General features: G+C 40.7%; 1 protein-coding gene across 2 annotated transcripts in view; it reads left to right on the forward strand.

The window, feature by feature from the left end:
* Positions 1-15,093, forward strand: part of ALKAL1 (ALK and LTK ligand 1) — a 177,246-nt gene extending 162,153 nt beyond the window's left edge. For both annotated transcript variants that reach the window (XM_075316352.1, XM_075316353.1), the window contains 3 exons: positions 4,436-4,519; positions 7,804-7,883; positions 14,854-15,093. In XM_075316352.1, coding sequence (XP_075172467.1) covers positions 4,436-4,519; positions 7,804-7,871 — 152 coding nt within the window. In that variant the 3' untranslated portion in view covers positions 7,872-7,883; positions 14,854-15,093. The remainder of the gene's footprint in view (positions 1-4,435; positions 4,520-7,803; positions 7,884-14,853) is intronic.
* Positions 15,094-25,194: the final 10,101 nt, after the last annotated feature.

Below are 25,194 nucleotides of genomic sequence, written 5' to 3' on the forward strand. Positions count from 1 at the left end.
GTCTGCTTCTCCCCTGGGAGCTCCAACTCCCAGCTTCCTCTGAGCTCCTCACAGCTCGAGGGCTACCACTCAACTATTTGCTCCCCTGGAGCTGACTGCTCTCTTCGCTCCCCTGGAGCTAACTAACTTGTCACCTCCCACCTCCCTGCCTGACCCCTAGGTGGGGGGCCTTATTCCAGATTTGCAGCCCACTTGTGTGCCTGACAGGGTGGTGTGCGAAGTGTAACTAAGATTTGTGAATGCTGATGGAGGCAGTACTGCAAGATGGGGACCCAGATCCATGGGGGGTTGAGTCCTGCACTGGGAGAGAAAGATTGTGCAGAACCCTGTGACGACCTGACTAGTCCAGGGTGTCACATGATCACTGTGAGCCAATGGTTGCCATGGTAGCACAGGGTCATTTGATGACTCATGTAGCTAGCATTAGTCACTTCCTGTTTCACTTGGCTGAGTACAGCCAGTGCTTAAAAGTGAGTATTTTTAGTGATCACAGCTGTGCAGCTCTGATCAAGAGAAATGCACAAGCGATCAGACTACTGATCCTTATAGTCCCCTATGGGGACTAGTAAAATAAAAAAAAGTAAAGAAAAAAGTTTTAAAAATTAAAAAATAAATAAAAATAAACGTTCAAATCACACCCCATTCGCCCTATTGAAAATTAAAGGGTTAAAAAAATAAATATACACATATTTGGTATCGCCGCATTCAAAAATGCCCGATCTATCGAAATATAAACCAAATAATCTGGTAAACGCTGTTTTGGTCGCCACAAATTTTGGGCAAAATGCAATAACAGGCGATCAAAATGTAGCATCTGTGCAAAAATGATACCATTAAAAATGTTAGCTTGACACGCAAAAAAATAAGCCATCACTGAGTCATAGATCCCAAAAAATGAGAACGTTACGGGTTTCGGAAAATGGCAAAAAGGGAGCCAGTTTTTTTTGACAAACTCCAGATTTTTTTTAACCTCTTATAAAAGTAAACCTGTACATGTTTGCTGTATACGAACTCGTACTGACCTGAGGCATCACTCCGACACATCAGTTTTACCGTATAATGAACACAATGAATAAAATATCTCAAAAACAATCATGCAATCACGCTTATTTGCAATTTTTCCGCACTTGGAATTTTTTGGCCATTTTACAGTACATTATATTGTAGTACTGAAGGTTTTGGGGGGGCAGGGTGGTTCAGTGGTTAGCACTGCAGTCTTGTAGCGCTGAGGTCCTAGGCTCGAATCCCACCAAGACAACATCTGCAATGAGTTTGTATGTTCTCCCCATGTTTGCGTGGGTTTCCTCTGGGCACCCCGGCTTCCCCCCACACCTCAAAAAACATACAGATAGGGAATTTAGATTGTGAGCCCCAATGGGGACAGTGTTCCTGATGTATGTAAAGCGCTGCGGAATATGTTAGCGCTATATAAAAATAATATTTATTTTATTTATTGTTTTTTTTAAAGTACAACTCGTCCCGCAAAAAACAAGCCCTCATATGACAAGATTAGCTGAAAAATAAAAAAGTTATGGCTCTTGGAAGCAAAAAAACAAACACAAAACTGAAAATCGGCTGGGGAGAAGGGGTTGATTTTATTTTATCAAGCCATATTATGCTGTAAGCATAGCGTTTTTTTCATGTGTTTTTATTGTTTTCTTCAAAGTGTTTGTTTTAATAAAAGCAAAAACAAAACAGAACAGTGTCAGAAGGAATCTTGGTCACACATAGCACTTTTACTGTATTTTTTATGATTTTTTTTTTTGCATGGAAAAAATAAGATTTTACAGTAGTAGCAAAATAAAATATTTATAAAGTCATATTTACAGTGTTCATTTCCTTCCTTTTATTTATTTATTTATTTTTTAACTACCGTAATTGGCATTATTTTTAAAACCACAGCATGTCAATTCTTTTAGCATTTTTGCTGAATTTTTTTCTCCATTCAAATGAATGTATTTCCAGATAATGTCCGAACTCCTGAAGGCACGGGCGTGATTAGCTCTGGATTCACATATTTATTGTTATGGATATTATATAATGGATCTAATATACCGTGCAGTCAAGCCCGTGGTTATTTCACCATATATAAGTTTAGTGATGAGTTAGTAAAGTCTATGAGATTCAGAAATCTCTCTCACACACACACACACTTGCTTTTTTTTCCTGACTGAAATGGCAACCTGATTGATTTTTGCTGCATTTTTGAAAAAAGCAGCATGATAATTCTTTCAGCGTTTTTGCAGCATTTTTTCACCTATACAAAGCAATGAGAAAGTGCAAAATCGTAGCAAAAAGGGCCAGAAAAACTGCACCAAAATAGCAGGTTATTCCCTGCCAAATTATGAGGTTTTGTTACAGTATTACTCCAGAAAAAAATACTGCAAAAACACCCTATGTGAACATAGTATTACAGGCAAGACGTGTAGGTCGATATCATTGAGTTTTCTGTTGACAATATGTATTGCTGACATTTTTATTTTCAGAGTGCTAGGCAGCTGCTTAGAAAAACCTACAGCTGCTGTTTTTTGGTACAACGTTAGAGGAGGCTGGGTTTTAATAAAGCTATGAAATATACATCCCCTAACCTTTCATAAAGATGATAGTGAACAAGGAATAACCCTAACAGAATAATTAAGGTCTGAGCCCAAAATCTCCCAGGGTGTCCAAGCTTTTGCATTGATCTATTTTTCTTTTTTGTAATTTTAAAAATGTAAAAGATGAAAATATTGTATTATTTTTTTTACCTAAAAACAATGGACATGTGTCATCTTTAACGTTATGCTTTTTAGAGATCATGTCATCTTCAACTTGCATAACTGTTCACAATAACAGTAATTGTGACCAAGGGTGCCCAAACTTTTGCATGTCACTGTATAACCAAGCAAAGAGCCTCATGGTTAAACCTTATGGTCTCAGTGGGGTCATGCTGGTAAAGGGTACAGTTTAACCCACCAGGATGTCCCAGAGACTGCACACTCCAAGATACTAATATACAAACACGAAGGAGGGAGTAAATATGTGCAATTAATAGATAATTTTAATATATAAATAGTTACAAAAATGTACATGACATAAAGAAGCATCAGTCAGGGAAAAGATGCATACATGAAGTCCCCGTAAAACATCCTAAATGCTGGTATGTATATAAAAAGAGGATAACTGAGGTATATAAAGTAGTATAGCAAAAAACTGCCGCTAAATAGGGTGTAAGGCAAGTAAAGACAATTGCTGGGGGGCTATGTCAAGAAAAAGTTATAGATGGAATGATTGAGTCATAGCAAACACCCTTAGTACCGCCAGGAATAAATGCTGCATGGGTGAAAATATCCAGCCATAAAAGGCAAAAGGGTATAGCGCAAGTGCATAAGTTAAATAGCATGGAGTCAAAACCCATTCAGTAAAAACCAGCAGACTGGGCCAGCAAACATTTGCTTACCAGTGGAGGAAGGTTCAGGGGGACAACAGAGGGGGTCTCCGACGGCCGTTTCGCGGTGCAAGGACCGCTTCTTCCAGGAGGAAAGTAGTGTATGAAAGAAGAAGAAGTGGTCCTTGCACCATGAAATGGCCGTCGGAGGCCCCCTCTGTTGTCCCCCTGAACCTTCCTCCACTGGAAAGCAAATGTCTGCTGGCCCGGTCTGCTTGTTTTTACTGTATGGGTTTTGACTCCATGCTATTTAACTTATGCACTTGCGCTATACCCTTTTGCCTTTTATGGCTGGATATTTTCACCCATGCAGCATTTATTCCTGGCGGTACTAAGGGTGGTTGCTATGACTCAATCATTCCATCTATAACTTTTTCTTGACATAGCTCCCCCAGTAATTGTCTTTACTTGCCTTGCACCCTATTTAGCGGCAGTTTTTTGCTATACCACTTTATATACCTCAGTTATCTTCTTTTTATATACATACCAGCATTTAGGATGTTTTACGGGGACTTTATGTATGTATCTTTTCCCTGACTGATGCTTCTTTATGTCATGTGCATTTTTGTAACTATTTATATATTAAAATTATCTATTAATTGCACGTATTTACTCCCTCCTTCGTTTTTGTATATTTATGTCCCTTTTTAAGACTGCACCAAAATCTCCTCATTTGCATTTGAAGTGAATGTGAGGGAGGGGTGAAATAGGGTATGTGGGCGGGAGGGGTAAGTGTGAAACGGCTGAATTTTAGTCCCAGTCCATCTCTGGGACCAACTAAATATTCTGAAAATTAAAATGGAATTAAAAAAGAAAAGTAGACGGTAAATGCATCAGGTGAATAAATCCCATGCAGCATTAGTTAGTTGATGGTAATTGTAATTAAGGTGTGGTACATTTTGTGGGTAGTCTAAATTTACTCTACAATTTCTCTGCTTTAATATTACAATAGCTATGCCATATTAGGAAAACATATAGCTAATAATGATTTTCATGTGATCCTTACAGCAGGTCCAGTAGTAGTCTCAGCAGAATGCAGCCATCAATTCTATCGACTTTACCACAACATGAAAGACTGTTCCACACCAAATAGTAAGTAGCCTGATATATTAAATGTATGCAATAATAAATTCTACTTTGGATAACTACTAATCACTACAAATCTGTAACAACAACATAAATTGTGCATATAATTGCCTTTTTTCAGAGGTTACCGCTTGGGCATGCCTGAGTCAATGGGTTTTCCATTCACTGTCCTTTTGTACTCCATGCATTAGCCAAATCAATTATATAAAATGTTTTTATTTTTTTAGGTAAATCTTAGTTTCCAGATTAGCAAGGTTCCTTTTGTTCAGTAAAAGTGTGGCATTTACATGAGAAACTTTTTTTTTCCACTTCCTTATCACTGCAGGACTAGCTGTCTGTGTGATTCCTGGCACAGCCACACCCCAGCACTGATTAGCAGCTTACTATTAATATACAATATACACAGGAAACTGCTAATCTGGGGTATGGAGGGGTTAGCTTACTGAGCCCTGAAATAAGCTACAGTTAGGTCCAGAAATATTTGGACAGTGACAAAATTTTCGCGAGTTGGGCTCTGCATGCCACCACATTGGATTTGAAATGAAATCTCGACAACAGAATTCAAGTGCAGATTGTAACGTTTAATTTGAAGGTTTGAACAAAAATATCTGATAGAAATTGTAGGAATTGTACACATTTCTTTACAAACACTCCACATTTTAGGAGGTCAAAAGTAATTGGACAAATAAACCAAACCCAAACAAAATATTTTTATTTTCAATATTTTGTTGCGAATCCTTTGGACGCAATCACTGCCTTAAGTCTGGAACCCATGGACATCACCAAACGCTGGCTTTCCTCCTTCTTAATGCTTTGCCAGGCCTTTACAGCCGCAGCCTTCAGGTCTTGCTTGTTTGTGGGTCTTTCCGTCTTAAGTCTGGATTTGAGCAAGTGAAATGCATGCTCAATTGGGTTAAGATCTGGTGATTGACTTGGCCATTGCAGAAGGTTCCACTTTTTTGCACTCATGAACTCCTGGGTAGCTATGGCTGTATGCTTGGGGTCATTGTCCATCTGTACTATGAAGCGCCGTCTGATCAAATTTGCGGCATTTGGCTGAATCTAGGCTGAAAGTATATCCCGGTACACTTCAGAATTCATCTGGCTACTCTTGTCTGCTGTTATGTCATCAATAAACACAAGTGACCCAGTGCCATTGAAAGCCATGCATGCCCATGCCATCACATTTCCTCCACCATGTTTTACAGAGGATGTGGTGTGCCTTGGATCATGTGCCGTTCCCTTTCTTCTCCAAACTTTTTTCTTCCCATCATTCTGGTACAGGTTGATCTTTGTCTCATCTGTCCATAGAATACTTTTCTAGAACTGAGCTGGCTTCATGAGGTGTTTTTCAGCAAATTTAACTCTGGCCTGTCTATTTTTGGAATTGATGAATGGTTTGCATCTAGATGTGAACCCTTTGTATTTACTTTCATGGAGTCTTCTCTTTACTGTTGACTTAGAGACAGATACACCTACTTCACTGAGAGTGTTCTGGACTTCAGTTAATGTTGTGAACGAGTTCTTCTTCACCAAAGAAAGTATGCGGCGATCATCCACCACTGTTGTCATCCGTGGACACCCAGGCCTTTTTGAGTTCCCAAGCTCACCAGTCAATTCCTTTTTTCTCAGAATGTACCCAACTGTTGATTTTGCTACTCCAAGCATGTCTGCTATCTCTCTGATGGATTTTTTCTTTTTTTTCAGTCTCAGGATGTTCTGATTCACCTCAATTGAGAGTTCCTTAGACCGCATGTTGTCTGGTCACAGCAACAGCTTCCAAATGCAAAACCACACACCTGTAATCAACCCCAGACCTTTTAACTACTTCATTGATTACAGGTTAACGAGGGAGACGCCTGCAGAGTTAATTGCAGCCCTTAGAGTCCCTTGTCCAATTACTTTTGGTCCCTTGAAAAAGAGGAGGCTATGCATTACAGAGCTATGATTCCTAAACCCTTTCTCCGATTTGGATGTGAAAACTCTCATATTGCAGCTGGGAGTGTGCACTTTCAGCCCATATTATATATATAATTGTATTTCTGAACATGTTTTTGTAAACAGCTAAAATAACAAAACTTGTGTCACTGTCCAAATATTTCTGGACCTAACTGTATATCTACAAACGCTGATTGTGTCACATCCATTGCAGCCAGTAAACTAAGTGATACATCATTGGAATCAGGGCCTCTTTCCCTACATTATGCTGCTCTCAAAAGAGTTAGGAAAAACTTGTTGACAGATTTACTTTAAAGTAGTTTTGCCAGAGCTGCAAGTACAGAAGTTTCCACAACCTATGGAAAGCTGTGAAAAAATTGTTTGAAGGAAGCAGCCATGTTTTTACAACCTTGGACTACTTCTTTAAGACTGGACTCACACAAGCGTATGGCATCTGATGCGAGAGCATCGGATGCGATATGCTAATGACTCCCGGCTCTGGCTCTGCTGCGAGCGTGAGCCAAGTGTCATGCGACTGTAAACCGATCTTGCCATCGGGTCACAGCTGTGAAGCTGAGGGCGGGTGCTGCGGAGGAGAGGGAGGGGTTAATCCTCCAATCTCCTCCATTGTCAGCCTGTGCGTATATCGTACTGCACTGGGATAACATCCGAGTGCAGTCCGATGTATCTCTCGCATCCATTCACTTGAATGGGTGCGAGAGATACGGCTGTAGCAGAAAATCGCAGCATGCTGCCGCTTTTCTTGCATTCAGAATCTGGATGCGATAAAAGCTGCCCAACTGCTGTCCCTCATTGCCTAACATTGGTTAGAGTGCAATGCGAGATTCCGATTTTCACGCTCGTGTGAGCGTACCCTAAAAGTGAGTGTTTGCTGACTTCATAGACTGGAGTCACTTAGAATCATAGAATGGTAGCATTGGAAGGGACCTCAAGGACCATCGGGTCCAACCCCCTGCAAGTGCAGGCTCTCCTAAATCATCCCAGCTATATGTTTATCCAGATTCCGCTTGAAGATTTCCATTGATGGAGAACTCACTACCTCCCGTGTTAGCCTGTTCCACTCTCTGACTGCCCTCACTGTGAGAAAGTTCACTTCCATGTGCTAATGAGAATAGGATGGAAACCCTACCATTGCTTAAGCCTAAAACTGTGTCAAATTTGGCTATTGGCCCAACAGGTTAGTTGGTTGTCTGTTAATGTTGCCCCTGGCAATGGCAGCTTTCTCCAGGGCCTGATACATGAAAGATGATTTTATATATCTATAGTTAATATGATTTCAAAAGAAAAGCCTATTTCTTATGTCTCTTTTTGTTGTTTTTATCTTTATAAAGTGTACAAAAGATGTGCAAGGCTGCTATCACGGTTGGCTAAGAACCCGTTGTGTGCAAAACAACTCTAAAACGTTAATGTTGTAAGTAAATGTACATTTAATTTTTTTTTTGTCTGTACCATGATATGATGTGATATTAAAATAGAATCTTATGTTATAAAAGTAGATGGTTTAACACAATTTTTTTTTTATAAAATGGGACACAGCAGTTTGAATCTAAGCCATGAGTGGATTCAATGGGAAACATGAAAAAATGAATTACATTTCTTCTAGCTGGAGCCACTTCAATTTGATTCAAAAACCTGCAGGGGTGTTTCATTACCCCACCAAAAAAACATCCCAAGGCCAGATTCACACAACTGTACAAAAAGTTGTCAGAATTTCATCCAGAAAAACTTGGATAATTTTTTTCTCCCTCGTAATCCATGTGCAATAGTTTCTTTTTTCTTGTAGAGCAGCAACTCTTAATAATTTACACAACCACTTATACAGTAGCACCCCATGTAAAAGAACTGCAATGCCTCCATAAAAATCAGATGCTATACTGTGGCTCTGTATGGTATCCAGTTTTTTCACATACCTATAGACTTCAGTTGGCGAGTCTCATCTGATTTAGGCTATGTGCGCACTTTGCAGTTCAATTCTGCAGCGTGTAAGTCATTGCGTGTGCGCCTCAGAACGCAGACAAAAAAGCTGCGTTTTGAGACGCATTCGGCAGAACGCAAAGTGCGGACATTCCTGGAGAGAATTCATGCATTCTGGATGCTTTCTCTGCCATAGACAGAGTGGGAAAAGCATCCAGAACGCACATTTTTCACAGTACGCACCCACTCGGCTCTGCAGCATCCCCATAGACTTGCAGCAGAGCCGAGTGGGACCGCACTATCACTGTCATGGCTGGCTGCGGGACAGTGCTGCGAGATCAGAATGAACTCGGATTAACTTCACCCGACTTCATTGTGATCACGCGGCTATGTGCGTGTGCCGCAGCTTGATTTGCGGTCACACGTGAAGGACTCACCTGTGATCGCAAATCCCCTGAGTGACTGTAGTGAGCCACACAATCAGCTGTGCTTTCACTCAGGTTACTCGCGGTCACAGCTGCAGTCCTCCACCTGAAAGCGGTGGCCGCGAGTAACCTCAGTGACAGCACAGCTGATCGCGTGACTCACTTCAGTTGCTGCATGGAGCTCACAGGAGCGGCGGTGTTCTAGTGCCGCTCCTGTCAGCTTCCGATGTAGCAGAGCTGGAAGCGTCGTGGGACCTTGCGTGGATTACGTCGGACCTGGAGGTGTTTTTGAGGGATTAATAAAGTGGTGACATAGGGTGGTTTTTTTGTCTTTCATTACAAATAAATGTTTTTTTGGATGTGTGTGTTTATTTACTTTAACTTACAGGTTAATCATGGAAGGTATCTCGGGGAGATGCCTGCCATGATTAACCTAGGACTTAGTGGCAGCTATGGGCTGCTGCCATTAACTCCTTATTACCCCGTTTGCCACCGCACCAGGGCAATTCGGGATGAGTCGGTAAAGTCCCGGGACTGTCGCATCTAATGGATGTGGCAATTCCGGGCGGCTGCTGGCTGATATTGTTAGGCTGGGGAGCTCCCCATAACGTGGAGCTCCCCATCCTGAGAATACCAGCCTTCAGCCGTGTGGCTTTACCCTGGCTGGTATGCAAATGGGGGGGACCGCACATCGTTTTTTTTTCATTTATTTATTTATTTTTTTTACTGCTCGATATAGACACGCCCACCGGCGGCTGTGATTGGTTGCAGTGAGACAGCTGTCACTCAGCGTGGGGGCGTGTCTGACTGCAATCAATCATAGGCGCCGATGGGCGGGAGAAGCAGGGAATACATGATGGATTAATGAGCAGCCGGCATTTTCAACAGAGAAGAAGCCGCCACAGAGTGAGCACCGTGCTGCGCAGCGCCGCTGATCGTGGATCGGTAAGTATGAGAGAGGGGGTGGGAGTGAGAGACCGACATGGACAGAAAGAGAGCTAGAGACATAGAGAGAGAGAGAGAGACCAACCGACAGACCGACAGAGAGAGCAAGATGAAAGACCTGCCTTTGTTATGTTAAATAGAAACATGTGGATCGCAATAATAATGCAATGCAAGCGCACTGCTTAACATTTTGGCAGCGATTTACTACAACTCATTGATTTCAATGGGTGTAGAACGCAGCCAAAATGGCAAAAACAATTGAAATGCTGCTTCTTTGAATGCATGTTTTTTGCCCAAAATTATGCAAATTAAACACAGCGTTTGGAAACGCAAAGTGCGGATAAGAAATTCACATTTTCCAGAGACTTTGCTGGAAAATCAAAACGTATGCCTTTTGGCATGAAAACGTTGCAGTTCAAAACGGACCTAAAAAGAGGCTGGAAAGCAGGTGGAAATGAAAAATGCGGACATAGACTTACTGAGGAAACTAGTGCATGCTGCAATTTTTTAAGTTTCTATGATGAGTATTTGGTGAGGTTTTTTTCCACTGAATATGGGATCTCTTTAAAATCCTCAGCGGTTGATATTTTTTAATGGTAAACTGAAAAGATAGTAACAAATATCAAGATTTCGTGATTTTTCCAAATCTCATACCCACTGTGCTTTTTAAACTCAGCGTAAACTGACCTGTGGTAAGTTTTTTAAACATGTCTGCAACATGTCAATTCCCCTTGTTTTAAATATGCATTTTATTTGCAAATCTTTTCCCATATATTTGAATGAGAAGGGGAAAATCCACACGCATAAAAAGAAAATGTTTGTAGTGCCTTTTGTCAGCAAAAACACATTAAAAATACTTGTGATCCTCACATAACTGTATGAATAAAGTTTTATGATCTGGAACAGCAAAGTAGTTTCATTTAAATATGATATACCAAAAGGAGACTAAAAAAGTTGAAAAATACATGTAAAAAACTGAACTCAAAAATGCAAGTTACATAATTTACCGTACATTCTAGATTGTAAGATTCACTTCCCCCCCCCCAAACTGGGGTAAAATAGGGATGGGTCTTACAAAATGGATATTGCATACCAGGGCGGCAGTAGTGGAGAGGGGTCATAGGAGCCAGCATTACAGGACGGGCTCGGAGGTGCCATGGCAGGTGCCATTGATCTGCGGGTGGGCTGCAGGGGTATCACTGTAGTGTAGTAAAACAGGAGGGTCACAGGACTGGGTGTCTTGGCGATGGGTGCATTGAGCGCCGTTGAATTGACGCGATGGACTTAAAAAAAATGGCTATGGAGGCGGCGCGTGCGCAGATTGATGAGATGGACTTCAAGAAAGCAGCCTTGGAGTCCTATCTGCGCATGCGCCGCCTCTGTGACCATTTCTTGAAGTCTGCAGGGGATTCAATTGAGCTCGCAGTCAGATCAATGGCACCCGCTGCCAAGACATCCCGTCCTGTGACCCTCCATCCTGTGAGCCTCCTAAGTCGATCTACTGCAGTGTCACCCCCACAGCCCGATGGCAGATTAATGGTACCTGCTGCCGCGACACCCCAAAGCCTGCAGTATCGCTGATCCTCCTGAGCCGCAACACCCCCTCCCCTGAGCCCACAGTTTCGCCCTGCCTCCTGTGATCTTCCTGAGCCACTCCACCACCGCCGCTTCCCCCTGGTGCACATTAAGTCGCACCAGGACTATAAGACGGACTCACATTTTAACATTAAAAATAATTTTTTCCTATTTACATCCTCTGCATCATCAAGAATGCTCCAAAAGTCATTGTGGTAACTTAGCCTAAGGATATGTACAGTACACACGATGTCTGTTTCAGCCGGATTTTCCCCGAAATCTCCCTGAAAAAAAATCACTTAAAAAAAGAGTCAACAAAATGCACTGCAAAGTCAATGTTTAGGCTATGTGTGCACGTTGCAGATATGGTGCATGAAATCTACACCTTCTGGCAGAAAAAAGCACCAAAAATGCATCAAAACACATGCGTTTTTGTGCCGTGCATTTTTTTTTTAAATATCATCAGTGAGTAGAAGGACTAAAAAAACGCAGTAAAAAACGCACCAATTAACATGCTGCAGATTATTTTCTGCACCAAATCTGCAAGTAAAAAATAAGCATAGCACTTCAGAATTAACATTGACTTTTCTTACATTGCAGGCATGAAGATAGACATGCAGATTTGGGCCACAATTTGCACCAAATATGCATAAAAAAAGGGACTGTATGTACAAGGCCTAAAACAACTTGCTGTACAAATGTTCAGTGTTTTTTATCTTCTTTTAGCCACTTTAGACTTTGAAATTCGTGAAGCTAAGACGAGTGACCTGAACATTTTTTCAGACTCACTAGTTTCTACGTGCAGTTAAAAAAAAGACAAAAAAAAAACCAGACTCTGGAGTCAAGTCCGCTACAAAAGTGATCAATTAGGTGCCAAAGAAGACGCCTCTGGAAAAACACCGCTGACATTTTCCTTAAATGTCTTACTCCTGAAATAATCAAGAGATACATATCTAAAAGATCTTGTGCACATACCCTAGGAGGGTGTCAATAATAAAATATGTTTGCATTCTTGAGATTTTTGGAGTTTTACGCTTTCTTATAATTTTACAGTTCACAGCGAATGACGATAATTTGCTTACTCATCGGTATTTTAGGCCTTAAACATAAATCACTTACCAACTTTATGATTTAATATGGTTTTCAAACTTGTCCAGCAGATGCATAACAGCTGCAAAATTATATATCTACTATGTCATTATTGTCATTCGACAAATTAGTAAATCAGAGATGGGTACCATGCAACTATATTTCAATATTTAATTTGCAAATCATGATTTCACTATTTAAAATTCTGCTCTGATTAATTTAACTAATTACAGTCATATGTAACATGCTTAACCAATCAAGACAATAAAGACAACTTTTTAGCAGGATCAACACCTATTAACTAATTAGATGGCTGAATTTGACTATTACCGTTTGTTTAGTTTTAAAAGACGCACTGGATTATAAGACACACCCCAAATTTAGAGGAGGAAAATAGGAAAAAATAATTTTTAATGTTAAAATGAGCATCTGTCTTATAATCCTAGTGCGTCTTATAATGTCTCACCAGGGGGGAGCGGTGGTGGTGGAGCCACACAGGAAGGTCAGTGGGCGGAGGGTCGATGATACTGCGGGCTTGGAAAAGAGAATTTCGCGTCTCAGGAGGATCAGTGGATGGAGGGTCAGCGATACTGCATGCTTGGGAGTGTCAAGGCGGCAGGCGTTATTGATCTGCTGGCAAACTGCGGGCTCCATTGAATTGCCTGCGGTTGACGAGATTTACTTCAAGAAAATGTCTGCGGAGTCAGCACGTGTGCAGATAGGACTCTGCAACCCTTTTCTTGAAGCTCATCGCGTCAACCTCCGTACAGGCCACCTCCTTGGCCATTTTCTTGAAGACCATTCCATCAAGTGCAGGAGATTCAATGGAACCTGCAGTTCGCTGTCAGATCAATGGCGCCCACCGCATCGCCGACCCTCCATTCTGTGACCCTTTTGAGCCGCACCACTGCAGTAACACGCCTTCCTCTGAGCCCTTAGTATCGCTGACCCTGTCTCCTGTGATCCTGCTCCACCACCCCCGCTCCGGTAAGCCATATCCATATTATAAGACGCACTCCCATTTTACCCCCAGTTTTTTTTTTTGGGAAAAAGTGCATCTTGTTTTTTCTCTTAATAGTCCAAAGTGCATGCACTATTTCCTTGCCTCCCAATATTATGTCCACTGAGGTGTAATGAAGGTTCCCGATCTGCCTTCACTCTCTCCTTATGGAATTATAAATCTTGCAGATGCTAGTGACAACAGCAGCTTCGGACAAGCACAGTTAACTCATTCCTACATGCCAGAACATTGCGGTTACACTGTGCTTGTACAAAGTCCCAGAGTATCTGCAGGACTTAGGAAGCCAAAAAAGAAATCAAAATGAGCATATTCTACAGTAAGGAAATAGTAGTAATACATGTAAATAACATAGGGTACTTAGTTATCACTATTTTGATTAAAACAACTTAAAAACCATCCTACTGCAACAAGGTGTACTCAATCGGGATGGACCCTTCTCTAGAAATAAAACCTTGCCATGTGTCAACCAATGTCAATGTGAATAAGGGCAGAGCAGGACAGGAGTCTGACTAGTTTAGTTACCTGTTGTGTGCGTTTCACACACATTTAAGGTATGCACAGTGTGACTAAATGCCTAGGCATGGGTTCATTGCAGATGAATGGGATTTAGAATTCAAGGAGGAGAGTGTAATAAGCATCGATCCTGCCGTCAGGTTCCCCTTAGAGTATTCTTAAGGGGGCTTTACACGCTACGACATCGCTAGCAAGATGTCGTTGGGGTCACGGAATTCGTGACGTACATCTGGCCTTGTTAGCAATGCCATTGCGTGTGAAACGTACAAACGACCGCTAACGATCAAATTACTCACCTAATCGTTGATTGTTGACACGTCGTTCTAATCCCAAATGTCATTGCTGTTGCAGGACGCAGGTTATTCGTTGTTCCTGAGGCAGCACACATCGCTACGTGTGACACCCCAGGAATGAGGAACAACACCTTACCTGCGTCTTCCGGCAACAAGGTGTGCGTCACTTTCTTTCGGCTGCTTCTCCGCTTCTATTGGACGGCTGCCGTGTGCGGTCGCTGTGACGCCATATGAACTGCCCCCTTAGAAAGGAGGCGGTTCGCCGGCCACAGCGACGCCGCTAAGCAGGTAAGTCTGTGTGACGGGTCCTAGCGATGTTGTGCGCCACGGGCAGCGATTTGCCATGATGCACAACCAACGGGGGCAGGTGCTTTCACCAGCGACATCGCTAGCGATGTTGCTGCGTGTAAAACACCCTTTAGCCTTAAAAAGTAGGGTAGGTATAGTGTATGTAACCATTTCATTTGTATTTGTGAAAACTTATTGCTACAAAAATTAAACAAAAAAACAAGTATTTGGCATGTGTAATAATTCATGTAACTACCCATACATATCTGTATATGAAGTTGTGTTAATAATTATATTATTTTGTATTTTTCATCGTAGATCTGACCTTCTAAAACAGAACTCTGATTTGCCAAGAATGTGCCTTGAAATCGGACGTCTATACCAGGATGATCTGAGTTACTGTTTTCTCATAAAAGCATCCTTTTCTTTCAGTTGAACATTCCATAGTCATGTGAATAAAACATTTTTTATCGCACTGCCCAAGGCCGAAAAGAAATTTAGCTATTTATTTAAATACTTTGTATATAATATTTACTAATGATATACTAAATATATATATTATAACCACTTGCAGAGTCCGTTTTTTTTCTTATTCATTTGCTATTTAATATATTTCATTGCTGTTAAATATGTATCTCAGGCTCAAATAATTTTTTTTATTTGCAGTAACTTCAAATGAAAGCACACATAATAAATTGCTTTGCAGCACTGGAGTCCTGGATTCAAATCCCACCAAAGACAACCTCTACAAGGAGTATTTATGTTCTCCCCGTGTTTGCGTGGGTTTCCTCCAGGTTCTCCGATTTCCTCCCAGACACTAAAGACAGACTGATAGGGAATTTAGATTGTGAGTCTCAATGGTGACAGTGATGTTCATATCTATAAAACACTAAGGAATTAATGGCTCTATATAATTACCGTATTTTTCCGGATTGTAAAATGCACTTTCTTTTCCCCCATTGGCTTACCGGGGTGGCGGTGGTGGAGTGGGGTCATAGGAGGCAGGGTCGGCGATACTGAGGGTGTCACTGCAGTGTCGTGGCAGGTGCATTGAGCTGACTGCGGGCGCTATTGAATCGCCTGTGGTTTACACGATGAACTTCAAAAAATAGCTGCAGAGGTGGCGCGTGCGCACATTGATGGAATTGACTTCAAGAAAATGGCCGCAAAGACCTTTCTGTGCATATGCCGCCTCCATCACGAATTTCTTGGAATCCATATCGTCAATCGGGGACAATTCAATGGAGTCCGCAGTCAGATCAAGCACCCACCACTACAGCAACACCCCAACACCCCGTCCTGTGACCCTCCTGAGTCCTCCACTGCAGTGACACCTCCACAGCATGACGGCAGATTAATGCTGCTCATAGCCGCGACACCGCAGTATCACTGACTCTCTGTCCACTGACCCTCCTGAGATGCAACACTCCCTCCTCTGAGCGTGCAGCATCACTGACCCTGCCTCCTGTGATCTTCCTGAGCCGCTCCACCACCGCTGCTCCTGGTAAGCATTAGGATTAAGACACACTAGGATTATAAAACGGACCATCATTTTAACATTAAAAATTACTTTTTCCTATTTTCCTACTCTAAGTTTGGGGTGCATCTTATAATCTGGGGCATCTTTTAAAATAGAGTACATATACTGTATATATATATATATATATTACAGTTAGGTCCAGAAATATTTGGACAGTGACACAAGTTTTGTTATTTTAGCTGTTTACAAAAACATGATCAGAAATACAATTATATATATAATATGGGCTGAAAGTGCACACTCCCAGCTGCAATATGAGAGTTTTCACATCCAAATCGGAGAAAGGGTTTAGGAATCATAGCTCTGTAATGCATAGCCTCCTCTTTTTCAAGGGACCAAAAGTAATTGGACAAGGGACTCTAAGGGCTGCAATTAACTCTGAAGGCGTCTCCCTCGTTAACCTGTAATCAATAAAGTAGTTAAAAGGTCTGGGGTTGATTACAGGTGTGTGGTTTTGCATTTGGAAGTTGTTGCTGTGACCAGACAACATGCGGTCTAAGGAACTCTCAATTGAGGTGAAGCAGAACATCCTGAGGCTGAAAAAAAAGAAAAAATCCATCAGAGAGATAGCAGACATGCTTGGAGTAGCAAAATCAACAGTCGGGTACATTCTGAGAAAAAAGGAATTCACTGGTGAGCTTGGGAACTCAAAAAGGCCTGGGCATCCACGGATGACAACAGTGGTGGATGATCGCCGCATACTTTCTTTGGTGAAGAAGAACCCGTTCACAACATCAACTGAAGTCCAGAACAGTCTCAGTGAAGTAGGTGTATCTGTCTCTAAGTCAACAGTAAAGAAAAGACTCCATGAAAGTAAATACAAAGGGTTCACATCTAGATGCAAACCATTCATCAATTTCAAAAATAGACAGGTCAGAGTTAAATTTGCTGAGAAACACCTCATGAAGCCAGCTCAGTTTTGGAAAAGTATTCTATGGACAGATGAGACAAAGATCAACCTGTACCAGAATGATGGGAAGAAAAAAGTTTGGAGAAGAAAGGGAACAGCACATGATCCAAGGCACACCACATCCTCTGTAAAACATGGTGGAGGCAACGTGATGGCATGGGCATGCATGGCTTTCAATGGCACTGGGTCACTTGTGTTTATTGATGACATAACAGCAGACAAGAGTAGCCGGATAAATTCTGAAGTGTACCGGGATATACTTTCAGCCCAGATTCAGCCAAATTCCGCAAAGTTGATCGGACGGCGCTTCATAGTACAGATGAACAATGACCCCAAGCATACAGCCAAAGCTACCCAGGAGTTCATGAGTGCAAAAAAGTGGAACATTCTGCAATGGCCAAGTCAATCACCAGATCTTAACCCAATTGAGCATGCATTTCACTTGCTCAAATCCAGACTTAAGACGGAAAGACCCACAAACAAGCAAGACCTGAAGGCTGCGGCCGTAAAAGCCTGGCAAAGCATTAAGAAGGAGGAAACCCAGCGTTTGGTGATGTCCATGGGTTCCAGACTTAAGGCAGTGATTGCCTCCAAAGGATTCGCAACAAAATATTGAAAATAAAAATATTTTGTTTGGGTTTGGTTTATTTGTCCAATTACTTTTGACCTCCTAAAATGTGGAGTGTTTGTAAAGAAATGTGTACAATTCCTACAATTTCTATCAGATATTTTTGTTCAAACCTTCAAATTAAACGTTACAATCTGCACTTGAATTCTGTTATAGAGATTTCATTTCAAATCCAATGTGGTGGCATGCAGAGCCCAACTCGCGAAAATTGTGTCACTGTCCAAATATTTCTGGACCTAACTGTATACAGTTAGGTCCAGAAATATTCAGACAATGAAACAAGTTTTAGCATTTTAGCTGTCTACCAAAATATATTCAAGATACAGTTATATAATCAATATGGGCTTGAAGTGCAGACTGTCAGCTTTAATTTGAGGGTATTCACATTGTAATTGTAAGTAAGGGTTTAGGAATAACAGCTCTTTAATATGTAGCAGACTCTTTTTTAAGAGGCAAAGGTATATGGACAGTTATTTCAAAAGTTGTTTAATGGGCCTCAAGGGCTATTCCCTTGTTAATCCATTGTCAATAAGCAGGTAAAAGGTCTGGAGTTGATTCTGGGTGTGACATTTGCATTTTGAAGCTGTTGCTGTGAACCCACAATATGAGGGCAAAGCAGCTCTCAATGGTAACAGAACATTATAAAGCTGAATAAAGGAAGAAATTCATCAGAGAGATAGCATAAATAGTGGCCATATCAACAGTTTGGTAAATTTTTTCAAAAAAAGAGTGCACTGGTGAGCTTGGGAACTCAAAAACGCCTGAATGTCCATGGAAGAAAACAGTGGTGAATAATTGCAGAATGCTTTCCATAATGAAGAAAAACCCCATCACAACATCTACCCAAGTGAAGAATTCTCTCCTGGAAGTAGGTGTTTCAGTATCTAAGTCCACCATAAAAAGAAGACTTCATGAGGGCAAATATAGAGGTTTTATCACAAGGTGCAAACCATTAATCAGCCTTAAAAATAGAAAGGGCAGATTAGATTTTGTCAAAAAACATCTAAAGTATCCTGCCCAGTTCTTGAAAAGCACTCTTTGAAACTGTGATACCAAAATTAACCTGCACCACCAGAATGATGGGAAGAAGAAAGTATGGCATATGCTTGAAATGGTTAATGATCCAATTCACATCATATCCTCTATAGAACAAGATATAGGCAGTGTGATGGTCGGGCATGCATGATTTCTAATGGCCCTTGGTCACTAGTATTTATTGATGGGGTGACTGAAGACAGAAGCATCGGATTGAATTCTGAAGAGTACAGAGCTATAATTTCTGCTGAGATTCAACCACATGCAGCAAGGTTGAATGGGCGGAACATCACAGTACAGATGGATAATGACCCAAAACATACTTCAAAAGCGACCAAGGAGTTTTTTTAAGGCAATATTCTTCAATGGGGAAGTCAATCGCCAAATCTCAACTGCATTGAGCATGCATTTCACATGCATATCACAAAACTTAACCCCTTAACGACCCATGACGTACTAGATACGTCATGGATCGTGTGCCGGTAAGCCCCGCCCCTGCCGCCGGCAGGCGGCGGCGATCGGTGCACATATCAGCTGTTATCAACAGCTGATATGTGTGCCTGCTAGCCGCGGGTGGAATCGCTTCCACCCGCGGCCATTAACCCCTTACATTTCGCTGCCAAAGTCTTGGCAGCGATATGTATATGGGCGCCGCCATGACAGTGACTTACCCCGCCCCCACCGGAAGTCACGTGACATGATCACGTGACTTTCGGCGGTTGCCATGGTAGCACAGGGTCATGTGATGACGCCTGTAGCTAACATGAGTCACTTCCTCTCAATGCCGGAATACAGCCGGCATTGAAAGTGAAGCAGCAAATCTGCAGTTCTCAGCTCTGTAGCTGAGATCTGCAGATAGTGCAAAGCGATCGGATTGCTGATCGCAATAGCCCCCTAGGGGGACTAGTAAAATAAAAAAAAAGTAAAAAAAAAAGTTTTAAAAAATTAAAAAAAAATAAAAAAACTAAAAGTTCAAATCACCCCCCTTTCACCCCATTGATAATTAAAGGGTTAAAAAAATAAAAAATACACACATATTTGGTATCGCCACGTTCAGAAATGCCCGATCTATCAAAATATAAAATCAATGAATCTGATCATTAAACGGCGTAGCGGCAAAAAAATTCCAAACGCCAAAATTACGTTTTTTGGTCACCGCAAATTTTGCGCAAAATGCAATAACAGGCGATCAAAGCGTAGCATCTGCGCAAAAATGGTACCGTTAAGAACATCAGGTCGAGACGCAAAAAATAAGCCATCACTGAGCCTCAGATCCTGAAAAATGAGAACGCTACGGGTTTTGGAAAATGGCGCAAAACGTGCACCACGTTTTTTGGACAAGCTTGTGAATTTTTTTTAACCCCTTAGATACAAGTAAACCTATACATGTTTGGTGTCTACAAACTCGCACCGACCTGAGGCATCATACCCACACATCAGTTTTACCATATAGTGAACACGGTGAATAAAATATCCCAAAAACTATTGTACAATCCCACTTATTTTGCAATTTTTCCGCACTTGGAATTTTGTTGCCGTTTTCCAGTACACTATATGGTAAAACTTATGGTTTCTTTTAAAAGTACAACTCGTCCCGCAAGAAACAAGTCCTCATATGGCAAGATTGATGGAAAAATAAAAAAGTTACGCCTCTCGGAAGAAGGGGAGCAAAAAACAAAAACGCAAAAACGGAAAGTGCCCGGGGGCTGAAAGGGTTAAGTCAGAAAGACTTACAAAAAATCAACAACTGAAGTCAGATAAAACACAAGAGAAGAACACAAAATAAGCATATACCCTTTAATAAAGTAAATAAGTAAATAATAGTAGTACATTTAACCCCTTCCCGACATTGGACATACCAATACAGTCTATATTGCAGTGCATTCACAAAAATGGACAAACTGGTAGTTCCTGGCGATTGTATGGTCACAGGAGCTGCACCCCCATGATTTCCAAGACCCAGCTGTCAAAGCAAGAAACAGTGCCCGCACCACCCCTGGGTCTTTAACCCCCTAATTGCTGGGATCAATAGGGATTTTAGCATTTAGAAGACATGATAAAATGACAACTTATGGGTTACCTGGCTATATGGGTTACCTGGCTACAGTGGCCTGTTAGACCATCTCAAAGAAATGGGCTAACAGGCATTCTGTCAGTATCACACTAACAGCTGTAATCCATTGCCAAGAACACGCATAACACCAGTTATCCGACTAATAAAAAAGTTAATGTCCGATAGGAGGACTAAGCAAAAAAGTTTAAAAAAAAAGTTAAAAAAAATTGTAAAAATAAAAAAAATCCCCAAATAAATGGCAAAAAAACATGAAAAAAAACAAATTATACCAATTATCACGTATATTTATGCTAAAACAAAAACAAGCAAAAAAGTCCACTTATTTGGTATCGCTACATCCAGAATGACCCAAACTAGAAGTTAAAAAGTGAAAAATTAGGCTCTTTCATCCAACACCTGGAAAAAAAAAAAATAAAATGGGATAAAAAAGTCATATATAAATAAGTATGGTATCACAGAAAAAAACATCTTGTCATGCAAAAAAAAATCCACTACACAGATGTGTCAGCAGAAAAATAAAAAAGCTGTAGCTATCAGAATATAGTAATGCAATTTTTTTTTATCTAAAATTGTTTTTATTGCATGAAGGAAGCAAAACATTAAAAAGCATATAATTATGGTATTACTGTAATGATACTGACTAGAGGAATAAAGGCATGTTATAACTTTTACCAAACAGTGAACTCCATTAAAAAAAATTTTGAGTTGCTTATTTTTTTACTCATTTTGCATTCCAAAAATCGGAACAAAAAGCTCTCAAAAAATCTTTTGTGCCCAAAAATAGTACTAATAAAAATGTCACCTTATCCAGCACAAAACAAGCCCTCTGTTGAAAAATGAAAAAATAATAGCTCTCGAAATATGGTTCCACAAATCCTTTTTAAAGTCTTGGTTTAGTGTGTAATAATAGCTAAACATAAAAACCCTGATATAAACCTGGTATTGCTGTAATTGCACTGACATGAATAAAACAGTCTTATCATTGAAACCACAGTGAATAGCATAACAAAATAAAAATCCTGACCTGCTGTTGATTTGTTTATTCCGCCTCTCAAAGATTGCAGCAACGCTGGGCTTAAATGTATCCTGCACTTACACCGGGGTTTCTATGTAAATCTCAGAAATGCATGATTTAGATGGAACCTCATATGGAACATTTCCTATAATAAGACAGATGGAGACCCCACTGGCGGACACAAATGGAAGAGAGCCCTGTGCAAGAACAGTAATTGGGACCTTTGCAGTGCAATAGGTCATCATAATGCACAATTATACCTATGTTAGAGGAGGATATGGGTCCCCTTATCTCATGGGCCCTTGTGCGGCTGCACAGGTTGCACCAATGCTATGTCCGCCCCAGGGAGACACTATGGACTGTCTCTGGGCTATAACCCAGAGGTGTCAGTCTTTTAACTCCTTTACCCCTAGGCATGGTTTTCACCTTCATGACCGGGCCATTTTTTGCAATTCTGACCAATGTCACTTTGACAGGTTATAACTCTAGAATGCTTGAACTGATCCTGGTGATTCTGACATGGTTTCTTTCCTGACATATTGTACTTCATAATAGTTGTAAATTTAAGACAATATGTTTTGCGTTTATATGTGAAAATATCTAAAGTTTGGTGAATTTTTTTTTAAATTTGCAATTTCTAAACTTTACTTTTTTCTGCCATTAAATCTAAGGGTTATGCCACACAAAAAGTTACTAAATAAAATGTCTTATTTGTCTACTTTACATGAGCGCAACATTTGAAACATAATTTTTTTTTGTTAGGAAGTTAGAATGGTTCAAAGTTTATCAGCAATTTCTCATTTTTCCAACAAAATTTACAAAACCAGTTTTTAGAGACCACATCAATTTTGAAGTGACTTTGAATGGCTTAGATGAAAGAAAATGGCTAAAGTGACACCATTCTAAAAACTGCACCCCTCACACTGCTCAAAACCACATCCGAGAAGTTTATTAGCCCTTCAGGTGCTTCACAGGAATTAAAAATGAAAGTTGTACTTTCCCACAAAAATGTTACTTTAGACCCAAATTTTGCAGTTTCACAAAGGTAACAAGAGAAAATGCACAATAAAATTTGTTCTGCAATTTCTCCTGAGTACACAGATACCCCATATGTGGTGGACACCTACTTTATTGGCACACAACAGGGCTCTGAAGGAAAGGAGCACCATTTGACTTTTTGAATACAAAATTAGCTGGAAGCTTTACCAGACACCATGTCGCATTTGGAGACCCCCTGAGGTACCTAAACAGTGGAGCATCCCCACAAATGACCCCATTTTGTAAACTAGACCCCTCAAGGAATTTATCTAGATGTTTAGTGAACACCTTGAACCCCCAGGTGCTTCACAGAATTTTGCAATGTTGAGCCCTGAAAATGAAAAAAAAAAATTACCACAAATTTGTTACTTCAACCAGATAGTTTTTGGTTTTTTTTTTACAAGGGTAGCAGTAGAAAATGCACCTCATACTTTCTTGAGCAATTTCTCCTGAGTATGCTGATACAACACATGCGGTGGACTTCCACTGTTTCGGCGCACGGCAGGATTCGGAAGGGAATGAGCGCCATTTGAATTGTTGAATGCAAAATTAGCTGGAATCATTAGCGAATGCCATGTTGCGTTTGGAGAGCCCCTGAAGTACCTAAGCAGTAGAATTCCCCCACAAATGACCCCATTGTGGAAACTAGACCCTTCAGGGAATATATCTAGATGGTTGGTGAGAACCTTGAACCCCTAGGTACTTCACAGAATTTCATAACGATGAGCCGTGAAAATGAAAAAATACATTTTTAACCACAATAATGTTGCTTTAACCCCAAATTTTTCATTTTAAAATGGGAAAGATGACAATTTGGACCATTAAATTAGTTGTGCAATTTCTCCTGATAGTGATTATACCTCATATGTGATCAAAAACTACTTTTGAGGCACAATGCAAAGTGAAGAAGCAAAGGAGTGCCATATTTGAATTCAGATTTAGTTGGAATAGTTTGCGGGTTTCTTGTCACATTGGAGAGCCCCTGAGGTGTCAGAACAGCAGAAATCCCCCACAAGTGACCCCATTTTACAAGTCGCACCCCTCATTGAATTCATCCAGAGGTGCAGTGAGAATATTGACACCAGAAGTGTGTCACAAAATGTTATACTATTGGGCAGTGAAGAAAAAATAATTACATTTTTACCACTAAAATGTTGTTTTAACTCCAAATTTTCACAAGAGGAATAAGTAAAAAATAAAAATACCCCGTAATGTGTTACAGAATTTCTCCTGAATGTGGCAATACTCTACATGTTACTGTGTAGTACTGTTTGGCCGTATCTCAGTGTTCAAGTGGGAAAGGAGTGCCATTTGATTTTTGGAGCAAAGATTTTCTTAGAATAGTTCGTGGACACCATTTGTAGAGCCCCTAAGTGCCAGAGCAACAGAAACCCCCTCAAGTGACGAAATTTGGCAAGTTACACCCCTCTGGGAATTCATCTATGGGTGTAAGTGACAATTTAGTCTCTGGAAAACACCCATGGTGTCAAACACAGTGAATGTTGCAGAATTAAAAATTTCAAATAAGTCCTTGTTGTGTCTAGTACATTGTAGTGCCCATATATTGTGCCCAGCTCATGCTTCTGTAAACCTGCATACCATAAATTAAGTGAGCTCTCATCTCTACAATAATAGCAAAAATATTTTCAGCCTCAAAAGTTGGATGCTGTGCCTTCCATTCCAAGTCCTGCCAAACAGTAGTTTTCCACTACATATGAGGTGTTAGTGTACCCAGGAGAAATTGCATAACAAATTGTTTGGTCTATTTTCTTCTGTTCCTCCTATATAACTCTGTGAAGCTCCTGTTAATTCAAGGTGCTCACTACACAGCTAAATACATTTCTTGAGAGCTATAGTTTCTAAAATGGGGTCAATTGTGCGGGATTTCCATGGTTTAGGCACATCTGGGGCTCTTCAAAGGCTATATATCTTCTGCTTTCTATTTCAGCCAATTTTGCGTTACAAAAGTTGAATGGTGCTCCTTCCTTTCTTAACCCTACTGTGCCCCCAAAGATGCACCCATTGGGACAGTCCTAAAACCTGAACCTGCCATTGAAAGCTATCTAGATGAAGTGTCTAGCTCAGAGGAGGAACCACACCTCCAATTCTACAAAAAACAATACAGAATACAAAAAAAGACAGAAGAAAAAGCAAAAAAATGAGCCAGACCATAAGCTGATATACACCCAATATGTGCACTTTCACACACACATTAATTTTGGCTGTGTAATGGCCACGGTGGGAGTGAGCTCTTAATGCACGTATACCAACTTATGCTATGGCTCATTTTTTGTTTTACCTGAATCCAGATGCATTAAAGGCCTGGCAAATCCTTACAAAGGAGGAAACCCAGTGTTTGGTGATGTCCATGGCTTCCAGATTTCAGGCATTGTCCATTTACTTTTGAGACCTTGAATTG

This window comes from Anomaloglossus baeobatrachus, chromosome 6 (assembly GCF_048569485.1).
Source record: "Anomaloglossus baeobatrachus isolate aAnoBae1 chromosome 6, aAnoBae1.hap1, whole genome shotgun sequence".
Classification (NCBI taxonomy): Eukaryota; Metazoa; Chordata; class Amphibia; order Anura; family Aromobatidae; genus Anomaloglossus; species Anomaloglossus baeobatrachus.